Below are 15,261 nucleotides of genomic sequence, written 5' to 3'. Positions count from 1 at the left end.
TGTCTCTTCTCCAATCTCCAGAGGGATATGCCACGCAGAGACACATGAATTAGAAGTGCAGTGGAGAGATGGATGTAAATAGATATGACAACGGCATGCAGCTGGCCTAGGCTTCAATAGCTAACCTAAAATGCTTTTTGGAAAATCTCTTGGACGTGACACATGACCTACAGTACGTGACATGGTGACTGAAGTGATAATGCATGCCATTCCATACTGTAATTAAATCAACCAACCAACCAATCAATCCTGTACTTACCCACAGTTGACCCAAGCGATGGTGCCCTGTCCTTTGATAACCTGGGCCACATCAGACAGCAGCTTCAGCTTAGAGTCCCCGGAGGTAGCTATTTACATACACAAGATACGAGGACAGGAGTAGGTTACGATTATGATTTTTCAATGCCGATACCAATTATTGGAAGACCAAAAAAAAAAACGATATCGATTAATCGGCTGATTTTTAAAATTGTATTTGTAATAATGACAATTACAACAATACTGAATGAACACTTATTTTTAACTTAATATAGTACATCAATAAAATCAATTTAGCCTCAAATAAATAATGAAACGTGTTCAATTTGGTTTAAATAATGCAAAAACAAAGTGTTGGGGAAGAAAGTAAAAGTGCAATATGTGCCATGTAAAAAAGCTCACGTTTAGGTTCCTTGCTCAGAACATGAGAAGATATGAAAGCTGGTGGTTCCTTTTAACATGAGTCTTCAATATTCCCAGGTAAGAAGTTTTAGATTGTAGTTATTATAGGAATCATAGGACTATTTCTCTCTATACCATGTGTATTTCATTAACCTTTGACTATTGGATGTTCTTATAGGCACTTTAGTATTGCCAGTGTAACAGTATAGCTTCCGTCCCTCTCCTCGCTCCAGCAACACAACGACAACAACCACCATCGAAGCAGCGTTACCCATGCAGAGCAAGGGGAACAACTACTAGAAGGCTTAGAGCGAGTGATGTTTGAAACGCTATTAGCGCGCGCTAACTAGCCAGCCATTTCACTTCGGTTATACCAGCCTCATCTCGGGAGTTGATAAGCTTAAAGTCATAAACAGCGCAATACTTGACGCACAACGAAGAGCTCCTGGCAAAACGCACAAAAGTGCTGTTTCAATGAATGTTTACGAGCCTGCTTCTGCCTACCACAGCTCAGTCAGATACTTAGATACTGGTATGCTCAGTCAGATTTTACGCAACGCGTGACACGCTAGATAATATCTAGTAATATCATCAACCATGTGTAGTTAACTAGTGATTATGATTGATTGTTTTTTATAAGATAAGTTTAATGCTAGCTAGCAACTTACCTTGGCTTACTGCATTTGCGTAACAGGCAGGCTCCTTGGAGTGCAACGAGAGAGAGGCAGGTCGTTATTGCGCTGGACTAGTTAACTGTAAGATTGGGTCCCCCGAGCTGCCGTCATTGAAAATAAGAATGTGTTCTTAACTGACTTGCCTAGTTAAAGAAAGATTAAATAAATAAAGGTGTAAAAAAATATATATTTTTAAAATCGGCAAAATTGGTGTCCAAAAATACCGGTGTCCAAAGATTTCTTGAAATCGGCCCTAATTAAATCGGCCATTCCGATGAATCGGTCGACCTCTAGTTACAACAGGTGGAGTTACAATACACCTTTCATTACAATATGGGTTATATTACTCAGCTCACCAGCTTTCAATACTCAAGAATCCTAAAACCTGTAATTCACTGAAGGTCAGAGGTCACAACACTCAAAACATGGGACTATGAACTCAAACATCAAATCACAGGAGGGTATAGGTAAGCATCACCAAGTACCACCCATCACCTTGTGACATCACCTAGCCGAGCGTTCACTAGTCTACTTCCAACATGTTACGAGTATCATAAACACAGCATAGGTCAAGGCCTACTGAGAAAACCATCAAAGAATAAACTGTAATAAACTGTACTGTAACAATACCGTGCAACATTACACAATGTACATTGAGACACAATGTGGACTCAAATCAGTAAAATACCTGTGGTTGTTTAGTCCCTGCTCAACATCACTTTCACACACTTCCTGGTTCTATGGACATCTCGTCTATATTTAGTATCATGGCAATGCCCGCAAAGCTGAGGATTAGGGACCCATTGTGCGTCCCAAAGGTAGTGCACTATATAAGGAATACGGTGCCATTTGGGATGTAGAGAATAGATTGCCATTTGGGACCCACTACCCTTAGTAGAAAGAGGGAGTAGCCGGGGGGGGCTAAACCGTTGGAGAATGCCAGAACCCAGCGCCACAGAAACGGCAAGCAATCAATCACGGGGCGGCGTTTGATACGTGCAAGTATTAACCAATGACCTAACACTGTCTGAAATGGCTCATGAATTATGAAACAAATACATGTGGAGGCTCATGGGAGTGGTGGGGCCTTGAGAAGCCTCTTCCTGTGCACCGAGAGGGAGATTATGCTGAGAGCATCACACGACACACAGCAGGGCTTGACATGAACTGTTTTAGCCACTGTAGGACTGGTTTTTCACTTGTCAGAAAGCTCAAGTCGCTTGTCCAAAAATAAAAACTGGTCTGGAACACCATGGGCCAAAAAGGTGACTGAGATTTGTGTTTTATAATTGCAAGGAAGCACTTCACAATAAACATCATTATTATCACTGGTAGTGACAACGGAAGGCTGGCTGCTGGGCTCAGTGACAATGGAAGGCTGGCTGCTGGGCTCAGTGACAATGGAAGGCTGGCTGCTGGGCTCAGTGACAATGGAAGGCTGGCTGCTGGGCTCAGTGACAATGGAAGGCTGGCTGCTGGGCTCAGTGACAATGGAAGGCTGGCTGCTGGGCTCAGTGACAATGGAAGGCTGGCTGCTGGGCTCAGTGACAATGGAAGGCTGGCTGCTGGGCTCAGTGACAATGGAAGGCTGGCTGCTGGGCTCAGTGACAATGGAAGGCTGGCTGCTGGGCTCAGTGACAATGGAAGGCTGGCTGCTGGGCTCAGTGACAATGGAAGGCTGGCTGCTGGGCTCAGTGACAATGGAAGGCTGGCTGCTGGGCTCAGTGACAATGGAAGGCTGGCTGCTGGGCTCAGTGACAATGGAAGGCTGGCTGCTGGGCTCAGTGACAATGGAAGGCTGGCTGCTGGGCTCAGTGACAATGGAAGGCTGGCTGCTGGGCTCAGTGACAATGGAAGGCTGCTGGTGTTTGATCCCATGTATTATATCTCCTGAGCAAAAGCCTGCATCCCTGTAGCTCTCCTGGACTCTCCAAGAGGAGGGTTGGCCACCTTGCAACATTACAAATACAACCAAGCAGTTTTTATGCCTTTATAAAATAAATTCCCTCATTCAATGAACCAGGGATCAACTGGCTAAGGTGGGCGAGGTAGATAACTACTAAGTCTATTTGGAAGGTTAAAATATTCAGTGTTCAGGGGAGATCTTGACAGCATAGGAGTTACTAGTTAATTAGGCTATTCTAAGAATATTTTTTGACTCTGTCAGAATGACATGGCCAGTATTAAATAGAGGAGAAAGCCAATGATGAGCACTAGAGAAGGTTTTACAACCGAAGTATGCAGCATGGTTTCATCAACTGCGTGTTTGTTGGCCATTTGCGGTTATATACTAGCGCCGGTGGAAAGTTATCGGACATGACAATGACATTAATGCATGCTAATAGATAAATAGTTAACTAGATACTATAACAAACTGTTTTGAAATGGCTATCTAATTAGTCTGTATAGCATTATTTTACCTGCTGCGCAAATGTCTCCCTCTCTCCTCTGGTAAAGGCCCACACACAGGTAATGCACAGACCATGATGTTTTCACGATTGTTGTTGCGGACCAAAAATGTGCTACAACTGGGCAAATAACTCACCAGCAATTATTATCAACAAATGTGCAAACACGACTTGCGTTGATCTCAAAAACTAATTTTTGCGACTGCATGACTGAAAGAACGTTGGTGTCTGTCAATGTAGGCCTACAATAATTATACTCTGAAGGCATTGTGCAGAAATTGGGAGGACAGTGAGCCAGATATCACATCTGTAGGACACTGATCCAATTATAATCGGAGTAACCTAAATTGTTTGATAGTGATTTTTATTTACTTAAATCTACAATCTGCTTTTTTACTTGCCCCAGGCAAACAGACAAGACTTAATGTTGAGCCCTGACACACAACGGCAAACACACACGGTGAACTGAGCTGAGCACTTTCTTCTGGCGTGAAATATGCTAATTAAAATGGAATTAAATGCAAGAGAGGCTGATTTCCCTAATGGCTATAGGTGAACGCAGTTTTAGGACTTTATTTGACCCCTTTAGTTTGGGTGTCTTTTTCTGTTCATGTACATTGTTCTATGCTAAAAAAATCCAAGGGGACGTCACAAGCCGACAAGCATGCAGGTCAATCACAGTCCTTCCAGAATGTTGTTAATTCCCCATTACAAGTGATGGATCAGAGATAATAACAGACCACTATTCGAGATTGGTGTAAACAAAGGCAGGCATATCTAACTTCACATATCATTTTTACTACAAAGGGCCTAAAGTATGCCCACTGACACACCTGACTTAGTGTAGAGCACCAGGACATTGGCTCTAACCCACCTGACTTAGTGTAGAGCACCAGGACATTGGCTCTAACCCACCTGACTTAGTGTAGAGCACCAGGACATTGGTTCGAGTCCGGAGCAGCTTCTTGAAGTCCTTGTGTTCGCTGACCTTCTCTATGAGAGGAGAGACCTTTACAGCCGCCTGCAGCACCGGCACCAGGCACACCTGAAGACATATTGATGGATAGATACTGTATTTATTCAGAGTGACCAACTCACACATCGGATGCTTCAGTGCAGAAGACCGGTCACTTTTGTGATATTATGAGATTGCCAGACACCTGATGTTCAAAAGTCGAAACAAAGACAGATTCTCATCTCATTGTGTGCGACTGTGAGAAGATACAGATTGCATATTCTTTGAGTCCTCTCTCCTTGTCTCCTTCTCAAAACCCATTGGATGAGAAAGCCAGAGGTCCCTCCCCTCTGACCTTCTCCTCCAATGGGTTTTGAGAAGGAGACAACGCAAGGAGTATGCTATTAAAATCTTCCCTGAGACATTCAAACAAGCTCCATCCTATCACTCATCAAATCATGTCCCAGTCGCCCAATCCCCGATGGAGTACAAAATTAGCTACCAATGTCCTCATTCATCAAATCAAGTGATGAGCGATATACTGTAACATGATATCAAAACAAGCACCTGTCGGGCAGAGTTTTTTAATTTCCCATGCTGGATACCTCGTATGGGCGTGACGGGAATTCAACAGATTCTCGTCAGTACATTTCAATTAAAACGTAGAATGAAGAAGTGAAGCGTCATCTTGTTTTCTTCTTCCCTGTCTGGATGACTGATGAACTCTAGAGGGGGCATCTATCTCATTTCCTCCTCCTGTCTCTAGGTGTTGGATGTGGGAGGCTGGTGGCCGTGGTATCGGACGGCAGTGTTGAGATGACAAGGTGACGTCCCCTCAGTCGGAGACTCTACGACGGGTGTGTGGAGATGACAGCAAGGGGTAATTATAAAACGGGCTCTCAGGGCCGGCCGAGCGACACCACTATTATTCTCCACACCACCTCTCCTCTTGTCCGACAACATCTCTCCTCCTCTGCCATCTACCCGTGCCTCTCCACCCCGCCCCTCGAGCCTCTCGCCACGAGCCTCTCGCTACGAGCCTCTCGCCACTCCCCACTCCCCTCGAGCCTCTCGCCACTCCCCTCGAGCCTCTCGCCACTCCCCTCGAGCCTCTCGCCACTCCCCTCGAGCCTCTCGCCACTCCCCTCGAGCCTCTCGCCACTCCCCTCGAGCCTCTCGCCACTCCCCTCGAGCCTCTCCTCATCCGACACCCCTCCACTACTACTCCTCTGCTTGGCTAGGCACTCTGAGAAAGGGAGAGTGGAGAGAGGAGGCACTGAAGCAACCACTGTGCAGAATGAAAGGGGAGCTTTAAAGTACAACTTACTTAAGTGGGATAATGTGTATCCACCGTACAAAAGAGTTTGACTGATAGCTGTGCTAAATGGGATTTGAAAATGCATCCATTTTCAGACAATGTGGGAGTATGAACTAACTGTATACAAAAGAGTAGTTAAGGCAACAGACAAAAGTAGTAGTGCGGGACGGAGTCAGTCCTCGGCTATGAGTGCGGGACGGAGTCAGTCCTCGGCTATGAGTGCGGGACGGAGTCAGTCCTCGGCTATGAGTGCGGGACGGAGTCAGTCCTCGGCTATGAGTGCGGGACGGAGTCAGTCCTCGGCTATGAGTGCGGGACGGAGTCAGTCCTCGGCTATGAGTGCGGGACGGAGTCAGTCCTCGGCTATGAGTGCGGGACGGAGTCAGTCCTCGGCTATGAGTGCGGGACGGAGTCAGTCCTCGGCTATGAGTGCGGGACGGAGTCAGTCCTCGGCTATGAGTGCGGGACGGAGTCAGTCCTCGGCTATGAGTGCGGGACGGAGTCAGTCCTCGGCTATGAGTGCGGGACGGAGTCAGTCCTCGGCTATGAGTGCGGGACGGAGTCAGTCCTCGGCTATGAGTGCGGGACGGAGTCAGTCCTCGGCTATGAGTGCGGGACGGAGTCAGTCCTCGGCTATGAGTGCGGGACGGAGTCAGTCCTCGGCTATGAGTGCGGGACGGAGTCAGTCCTCGGCTATGAGTGCGGGACGGAGTCAGTCCTCGGCTATGAGTGCGGGACGGAGTCAGTCCTCGGCTATGAGTGCGGGACGGAGTCAGTCCTCGGCTATGAGTGCGGGACGGAGTCAGTCCTCGGCTATGAGTGCGGGACGGAGTCAGTCCTCGGCTATGAGTGCGGGACGGAGTCAGTCCTCGGCTATGAGTGCGGGACGGAGTCAGTCCTCGGCTATGAGTGCGGGACGGAGTCAGTCCTCGGCTATGAGTGCGGGACGAAGTCAGTCCTCAGCTATTTGAGAGCATCTGGAGGCAGCTCTTGTACTGAGGCAGGGCTATTTCACAGCTACATGAACATTGGACCCTTTACAAATGTAAGAAATGCTGGTGATGATTTCAGCCCCCGACGATCACATTTCTCCAGGCTCATTTACAGAGTGGGTATGCATAATGCATACTGTTGAGAAGATCAACAGAAAGAATCATAAACAGAACACAATCATATTCACAGGATGTGGATAGATAGTATTATGGTGAAATGAAAGCATTACTATATAGAGTGGAGAATAGAGAGGATGTGAGCATGGGAGAGGATGTGAGCATGGGAGAGGATGTGAGCATGGGAGAGGGACACGGACATCAGGATGGTTGGAGCAACACACACAGAATGAGGAGAGGATTTGCAAACCTTTCCTGGACCATTGACATTGTTGTGCTCCCCGCTCACGCAACACATCCCCTGACATTTGACAGGCAGCCAATACTGCAACAAGTCCTATCAATGGCTGGGCTGCCACCTGGCAATCGGTGCATTGGTTGGTTCCCCTACACTACCTATTACTAAAGCTTCCCCTCGTTTGGCTTAGGCCATGACATGAGGGCACTGCTGTGTGTCAATGTGAGCAGCATCCTAATGACAGGACTGTCTGCCTTCACAATACACCGTACTCAGTCATGCGCACACACACTCCCTAGTGATCAGCAGGAGGACAGGTTTAGACTAGAGACCACACTCCCTAGTGATCAGCAGGAGGACAGGTTTAGACTAGAGACCACACTCCCTAGTGATCAGCAGGAGGACAGGTTTAGACTAGAGACCACACTCCCTAGTGCAGGAGACAGACAGAGACAGGGGAATACACTGCATGCTAGCTCATCTTCATAGCCTCAGGGATGTCTTAGTGAGAAGTGAACATAATGAGGGTGAAAAACAGGCCCCTTGGCTGTTAGGCTCTTGTTTCATGATGTGGCTGTAACTGTAACACATTGGATTATGTCTTTGTTTAAGCTATTTCTAATAGTTTCAGCATTGATTCTTCAAACCTCAACGATCGTCAGATCTCTCATGGGACAGAATTTGAAGCTGAAGAGGTGGTGATTTGTTTCTGAAGATAGTTCTACTCCCTAACCAACTCAAACTAACCCTCTCGCTACACCAATAAGTCCAATTCATATCTTCCTGTTTGCATACACACTTTTAGGGATTATAGGATTTTTAACTTAAAATATAAAACATTACACTGTTTTTATATTTTAACTGTAAATGTTTCAGCATTTGTTATCCATCCAGGTACAGGAACCATCAGGTCACCAATACAGACAGGGTCTTTTAGTCAGGCAAACATAATGGGTCAGACTTAGCCCATGAATTCCTCTTAGTCCCAGTCCAGAATTAGAATCTATTGCAAATCCTTTGATTATTGATCAAATTCACTTCATATGCCGTATCACAGCTAGGTGAGATTTCCAATAAGACAGGCAGGCAGCTCTTTCTGTAGTGCCTCCTGCAACTGCATCCTAAATGGCATCTTATGTATAGTGCTCTACTTTGACCAGGGCAGGGCCCAGAGGACTCTGGTCTAAAGTAGTGCACTATATACAGAGGATAGCGTACCACACCGGCCATCCTACAATCTAAGCTAGATGCCCTCAATCTCACACAAATTCTCAAGGAAGCTACCAGGTACAACCCCAAATCCGTAAACATGGGCACCATCATAGATATCATCCTGACCAACTTACCCTCTAAATACACCTCCGCTGTTTTCAACCAGGATCTCAGCGTTCACTACCTCATTGCCTGCGTCTGTTATCGGTCAGCGGTGAAAAGACCACCCCTCATCACTGTCAAACGCTCTCTGAAACACTTCTGCGAGCAGGCCTTCCTAATCAACCTGGCCCGGGTATCCTGGAAGGATATTGACCTCATCTCGTCAGTAGAGGATGCCTGGTTATTCTTTAAAAGTGCTTTCCTCACCATCTTAAATAAGCATGTCCCTTTTAAAAAATGTACAACTAAAAACAGATATAGCCCTTGGTTCACTCCAGACTTGACTGCCCTTGACCAGCACAAAAACATCCTGTGGCGTACTGTATTAGCTGCGAATAGTCCACGCGATATGCAACTTTTCAGGGAAGTCAGGAACCAATATAGACAGGCAGTTAGGAAAGCAAAGGCTTGCTTTTTCAAAAAGAAATTTGCATTCTGCAGCAGTAATTCCAAAAAGTTTTGGGACACTAAAGTTCATGGAGAATCAGAGCACCTCCTCCCAGCTGCCCACTGCACTGAGACTAGGAAACAATGTCACCACCGATAAATCTACGATAAAGGAGAATTTCAATAAGCATTTCTCTACGGCTGGCCATGCTTTCCACCTGGCTACCCTCACCACGGTTAACAGCCCTTCACCCCCCACAGCAACTTGCCCAAGCCCCCCCCGCTTCTCCTTCATCCAAACAGTTGACATTCTGAAAGAGCTGCAAAATCTGGATCCCTACAAATCAGCTGGGCTAGACAATCTGGACCCTCTCTTTCTAAAATTATCCGCTGCCATTGTTGCAACCCCCTATTACTAGTCTGTTCAACCTCTCTTTCGTATCGTCTGAGATTCCTAAAGATTGGAAAGCTGCCGAGGTCATCTACCTCTTCAAAGGGGGAGACACTCTAGACCCAAACTGTTACAGACCTATATCCACCCTGCCCTGCCTTTCTAAAGTCTTTGAAAGCCAATTGAACAAACAGATCACCGACCATTTCGAATCCCACTGTACCTTCTCCGCTATGCAATCAGGTTTCCGAGCTGGTCACGGGTGCACCTCAGCCATGCTCAAGGTCCTAAACGATATCCTAACCGCCATCGATAAAAGACAGTACTGTGCAGCTGTATTCATAGCCCAGGCCAAGGCTTTCAACTCTGTCAATAACCACATTCTTATCGGCAGAGTCAACAGCCTTGGTTTCTCTAATGGCTGCCTCGCCTGGTTCACTAACAACTTAGATAAGAGTTCAGTGTGTCAAATCGGAGGGCCTGTTGTCCAGACCTCTGGCAGTCTCTATGGCGGTGCCACAGAGACCAATTCTCAGGCCAAGTCTTTTCTCTGTATATATCAATGATGTCGCTCTTGCTGCTGGTGATTCTCTGATCCACCTCTAGGCAGACGACACCATTCTGTATACTTCTGGCCCTTTGGACATTGTGTTAACAAACCTCCAGACGAGCTTCAAAGCCATACAACACTCCTTCCGTGGCTTCCAACTGCTCTTAAATGCTAGTAATACTAAATGCATGCTCTTCAACTGATCGCTGCCAGCACTGCCCGCCCGACTAGCATCACTACTCTGGACGATTCTGACTTAGAATATGTTGACAATTACAAATACCTAGGTGTCTGGTTAGACTGTAAACTCTCCTTGCCGACTCACATTAAGCATCTCCAATTCAAAATGATATCTAGAAGCGGCTTCCTATTTCCTTCACTCATGCTGCAAAACATACCCTCGTAAAACTGACTATCCTACCGATCCTTGACTTCGGCGATGTCATTTACAAAATAGCCTCCAACACTCTACTCAGCAAATTGGATGCAGTCTATCATAGTGCCATCTGTTTTGTCACCAAAGCCCCATATACTACCCACCACTGCGACCTGTATGCTCTGGTTGGCTGGCCCTCGCTTCATATTCATCGCCAAACCCACTGGCTCCAGGTCATCTATAAGTCTTTGCTTGGTAAAGCTCCGCCTTATCTCAGCTCACTGGTCACCATAGCAGCACCCACCAGTACACGCTCCAGCTGGTATATTTCACTGGTCATCCCCAAAGCCAACTCCACCTTCGGCTGCCTTCCTGCTGCCAATGACTGGAACGAATTGCAAAGAAATCACTGAAGTTGGAGACTTCTATCTCCCTCACTAAACTTTAAGCGTCAGGTGTCAGAGCAGCTTTCCGATCGCTGCAGCTGCACACAGCCCATCTGCAAATAGCCCACCCCATCTACCCACCTCATCCCCATATTTGTTTTTCTGCTCTTTTGCACACCAGTATTTCTACCTGCATATCCTCATCTACACATATATCACTCCAGTGTTTATTGCTAAATTGTAATTACTTCGCCACTATTGGCCTATTTATTGCCTTACCTCCTTACTCCATTTGCACACACTGTAAACAGATGTATTTATTTATTGTGTTATTGACTGTACGTTTGTTTATCCCATGTGTAACTCTGTTATTTTTGTTGCAATGCTTTGCTTTATCTTGGCCAGGTCACAGTTGTAAATGAGAACTTGTTCTCAACTGACCTACCTGGTTAAATAAAGTTGATATAAATAAAATTTGGGACAGAGCCCGAGAATTTGAATATTTTAAGAAAGTCCATTATCACACTTTGCACCAACCTTCATCCCCCCAAAAGTGTCACGTTACATCAGTGTAAAAAATGCCACACACACTAAGCAGCCAGCAGAGAGACCCAGGCTGGCAGCTCACTCTCCCAGAGCTCGCTTACCCTCCATCTGGGGTGACAAATCTGCTTAATAAAAGTCGGCCCGTTTTAGGTTTTAGGGGCCGTACTGAATCAACGCAAATCAGACTGCTGTTCTGTTTGTCAAACTCTCTCCTTCATTTTGCTCTTGATTAATGAGACGAACAGCAGCAATGGAGATCAACGCGTGTGTGGCGGCCCTTTTCAATTATCAACCACTGATGTCAGAAGATGGATTATGAACACCTCTCTCAAATGACCGATGTCGCAAATGGCACTCTATTCCCTATGGGTCCTGGTCTAAAATAGTGCACTATATAGGAAATGGGGTGCAATTTGGGATGTAGGCAATGAGTTCCGTCCTCTGTAATTGATGGAGATGGAGCCATTGATGTATGAATAACTCTAGGGTGGTTAGTGTTTGTTGTGGCGGCTCACGGCACTAAGGCAACCGACCAACCCACCATGATGGGGAGGTGAAGAGGACCCTCAATCCAGATTAAAGAAGTTTAAAAATTGCTTTGACACGCAGCTAGGCAATAAATACAGTGGGACAGTCTTCAGCATACACAGAGACAGAGCAGTCAGTCTCCCTTAATCTCCACACACACCCACTGTGATGTCATTTCCCTGCCTGCAATCACACAACAGTAGGCTACAGTAGCACCCACCTTTGTTTGACATGGTAGCCACTAAACCATACAACAGGATGCTGAACAGGAATGGTCCCAGGGCACAAGGCTCAAGATTGGAATGAAGTGGAAATCCAGTCATTATGTGGCCAGTCTATCAAGGACTGAGCGAGGAGTTGGTTAAAGTGTAGGCTAATGCAATGTAACATTTGTGTAGCAACCAACTAAGTTACATTTGTAACAAACTTTACATCTAACAAGCAAATAATGTATCAATCACTCAATGAAAGTAAAGTATAACAATATATCATCATAAAATATTTTAAAATGACTGACCAACATACATACATACCCATGAGAGTCATAATAAACCAAACTGTGTTGAATCACATAGCTAGCTGGAAGTGAATCTAAAGGACATTTTGATCAGAAATGTAAACCACGTCAACCATAGAAAAAAGTAGCAAATTGGTGGTGCTTAACTAGTAAAGCAACGGTCAGTGCTATCCGGGATCCTTGGGACGTCCCTACCCCCCATTGAAGTTGACATTTCTAATGGTTAGGTAAGGGTTATGATTAGGGTATATATTTCCCAAGAAATCCGGATAGCACTGAACTAGGCATGCAGATGAATAGAAACCTGAATTGAAATCTTCAGCAATGTAACAGATTGACTGTCTTATATTGTAGATTATGCAGAATAACCGTTCATTATTTTCAAGTCTCTGTCCAAGCAGGTTAATTTTGCGTTCTCAAAGGATTTCAATTTACATTCTCGGGAGGGACACTAGATGCCTTGTGCTGGTAGTCAATTCACGAGGACGTTTTGATCAAATAATATGAAATGTTGGCGAATATCGGTATGTAACTACAGCGAGATATATATATATATATATATATATATATATATATATATATATATATATATATATTCACTTGTTTTTTTAGGTTTGGGCTATTTTTGAGTCTCAAGTTCAGCCTCTGATTTAAAATTGCTAAGGCCGTGCTGTCAACTTTGGTTGCCTTCACGAAGACGCGGAAAAGACACGCCGGCGTTTGCAGGTTTAATAACAAATATTGAAAATATACATGTAATTAAAACATTAGGCTTATCGGTGTCTCTATATATATTTCACAAACAACTTACCAAGAAGACGAATGTGTACATTTTCAGCTCTCTCATCCGACTACCGTAGCGGTTCCAAGAAGCCATGATGCCGTTGCCACGTCTAGATACGCACGCGCAATCGGTTTTCCACGGATTCTTGAGCAGCCCGCAAAGCTGCTTAGGAAATGTAGTTTTGGAGGATATAGTTGGCATTGCAGGCATTGATTTCAGGCAGGTTGACGTTAACCCTTACCTTGACCATTCTGGAGTTAATGCCTAACCTTTAGATGTCTAAGTTAATGCCTAAACGTAACTTTAACCTTAAATATTCTGAGTTAATGCCTAAACTAAATTAAGCACCAGCTGTCAGAGCAGCTCACAGATCACTGCACCTGTACATAGCTCATCTGTAAACAGCCCAACCAATCTACCTCATCTCCATACTATATTTATGTATTTATCTTTCTCCTTTGTACCCGAGTATCTCAACTTGCACATTCATATTCTGCACATCTACCATTCCACTGTTTAATTGCTATATTGTAATTACTTATCCACCATTGCCTATTTATTGCCTTACCTCCCTTATCCTACCTCATTTGCACATGCTGTATATAGATTTTTCTACTGTATTATTGATTGTATGTTTGTTTATTCCATGTGTAACTCTGTGTTACTGTATGTGTCAAACTGCTTTGCTTTATCTTGGCCAGGTCGCAGTTGCAAATGAGAACTTGTTCTCAACTTGCCTACCTGGTTAAATAAAGGTGAAATGAAAAAAAAACTTAACCATAGACACTTCAGAATTAGACTTTTGAGAAACATGGTTGAACTTCTAATTCTGACTTGAGACTGTGAGAGCTAGTTGCAGCATGCACCTCTCATCACATTGTGGTACAGTGTCTATTTAAATGCAATGTTGCTAGGGCCTATGTTATTTATTTGCAAATAGATGGGAACATCACCCAACCAAAGATCCATATCTGGAAAGCCAGTTTGATGAGAAGGTGTCATGAACTGCTCTCAACCTGTGCCAGTGGCTGGAATGGCCAGTCACACCACTCTGAACTATTCAAACTTCAAATCTGATATGAACTTATACATCACATCACCAGATAATAATGAAATAAGTCATGTCAATGAAGTGTATTATAAGGCTATAGAACAGTGGGGTAATACCTCACAAGCCCTTACTCAATACTCCAAGTACTATAAGCGCTTGTTTTTTTTTAAATGCAAATTCTCTCTTGTACACCCCTCTCAGTTGGAGTTGCGATGGTCCTTGTACTAGCGTCCAACTCACAGAGAGAACGCAGTAACCAGCGCAGGTCGTTATGTGAGCGAGACACAGCGAAGAGAGGAGATACCCTTCCAATGAGGTAGCCTGACGAATCAAGTAGAGCCCTCGAGTTTTGCGTGACATTTTGAACAAGTTGGAAAAAACATCAAAGGTAAGAATACAATTTAATTGATCTATTGGACGGTTCAATTGCACCCCTTGGTTGTATTTAAATATTTGCAGATGGCTCTACAGAGCCTACTAGAATTTACAATAGTAATTCTATTTAAATGTAACTTTTAAAAGGAAAGATAGAAATCACGTTCTAATCTTTAGCCTTTCATTTTGGAGTGAGTATCCTGTCCAAAAATTGTAATAGCTATAGATAAGGCATAAAACACACATTTGGTCAATTAATAAGGGATATAATAGCCTATATTGAGCACCGTTTTCCCATTTTACATCTAAACCATTTATCATAAGATTAATTTGAAGTTTCAGTTCACAAATGTTTTCACTTAGATATATCAGTATTTCTGGGTGCCTCTTATTTTGTTCATTTTACCATACCTTGAATAGAGGGCTCTGTTGGCGTCGTAGTTTGTTCCATAATATCGCATATTTATTCAGAGCAGTTAGCGGTTCTTTTATACCGCTTCAGCTTTACTTTCTAATCACGTTCCAGCCGAGGATCAGAGGCATTTCTGGGCTGCAGGAACCTACCGCCACATTTCCACTGTTACAAACTTACTTGTGTTGTGCTGTCCGTAATCAGGACCCGTGGGGTGAGGTT

At 44.6% G+C, this 15,261-nt stretch overlaps 2 protein-coding genes across 13 annotated transcripts in view; one reads left to right on the top strand and one right to left on the bottom strand.

Annotated features, from left to right (window-relative positions):
* The window catches only part of pdia5 (protein disulfide isomerase family A, member 5), a 62,991-nt gene extending 49,638 nt beyond the window's left edge, over positions 1 to 13,353 (bottom strand). Inside the window, exons 1-3 of one of the 2 annotated variants that reach the window (XM_090216094.1) lie at positions 13,229 to 13,353; positions 4,658 to 4,787; positions 260 to 347 (exon numbers count right to left, since the gene is read on the bottom strand). In XM_090216094.1, coding sequence (XP_090072220.1) covers positions 260 to 347; positions 4,658 to 4,787; positions 13,229 to 13,294 — 284 coding nt within the window. In that variant the 5' untranslated portion in view covers positions 13,295 to 13,353. The remainder of the gene's footprint in view (positions 1 to 259; positions 348 to 4,657; positions 4,788 to 13,228) is intronic. The other variant, XM_090216095.1, reaches the window with a different exon arrangement.
* A 1,073-nt stretch (positions 13,354 to 14,426) lies between these two features.
* The window catches only part of LOC110501806 (semaphorin-5B), a 289,412-nt gene continuing 288,577 nt past the window's right edge, over positions 14,427 to 15,261 (top strand). For 10 of the 11 annotated variants that reach the window (XM_090216092.1, XM_036959221.2, XM_090216091.1 and 7 more), the window contains exon 1: positions 14,427 to 14,640. The gene's annotated coding sequence lies outside the window, so the exon portion shown is untranslated. The remainder of the gene's footprint in view (positions 14,641 to 15,261) is intronic. The other variant, XM_090216088.1, reaches the window with a different exon arrangement.

Source organism: Oncorhynchus mykiss, chromosome 22 (assembly GCF_057628025.1).
Source record: "Oncorhynchus mykiss isolate SJ-2025 chromosome 22, ASM5762802v1, whole genome shotgun sequence".
Taxonomy (NCBI): Eukaryota; Metazoa; Chordata; class Actinopteri; order Salmoniformes; family Salmonidae; genus Oncorhynchus; species Oncorhynchus mykiss.
The sequence above is the reverse complement of the archived record's forward strand: the minus strand, read 5'-3'. Positions and strand labels throughout refer to the sequence as shown.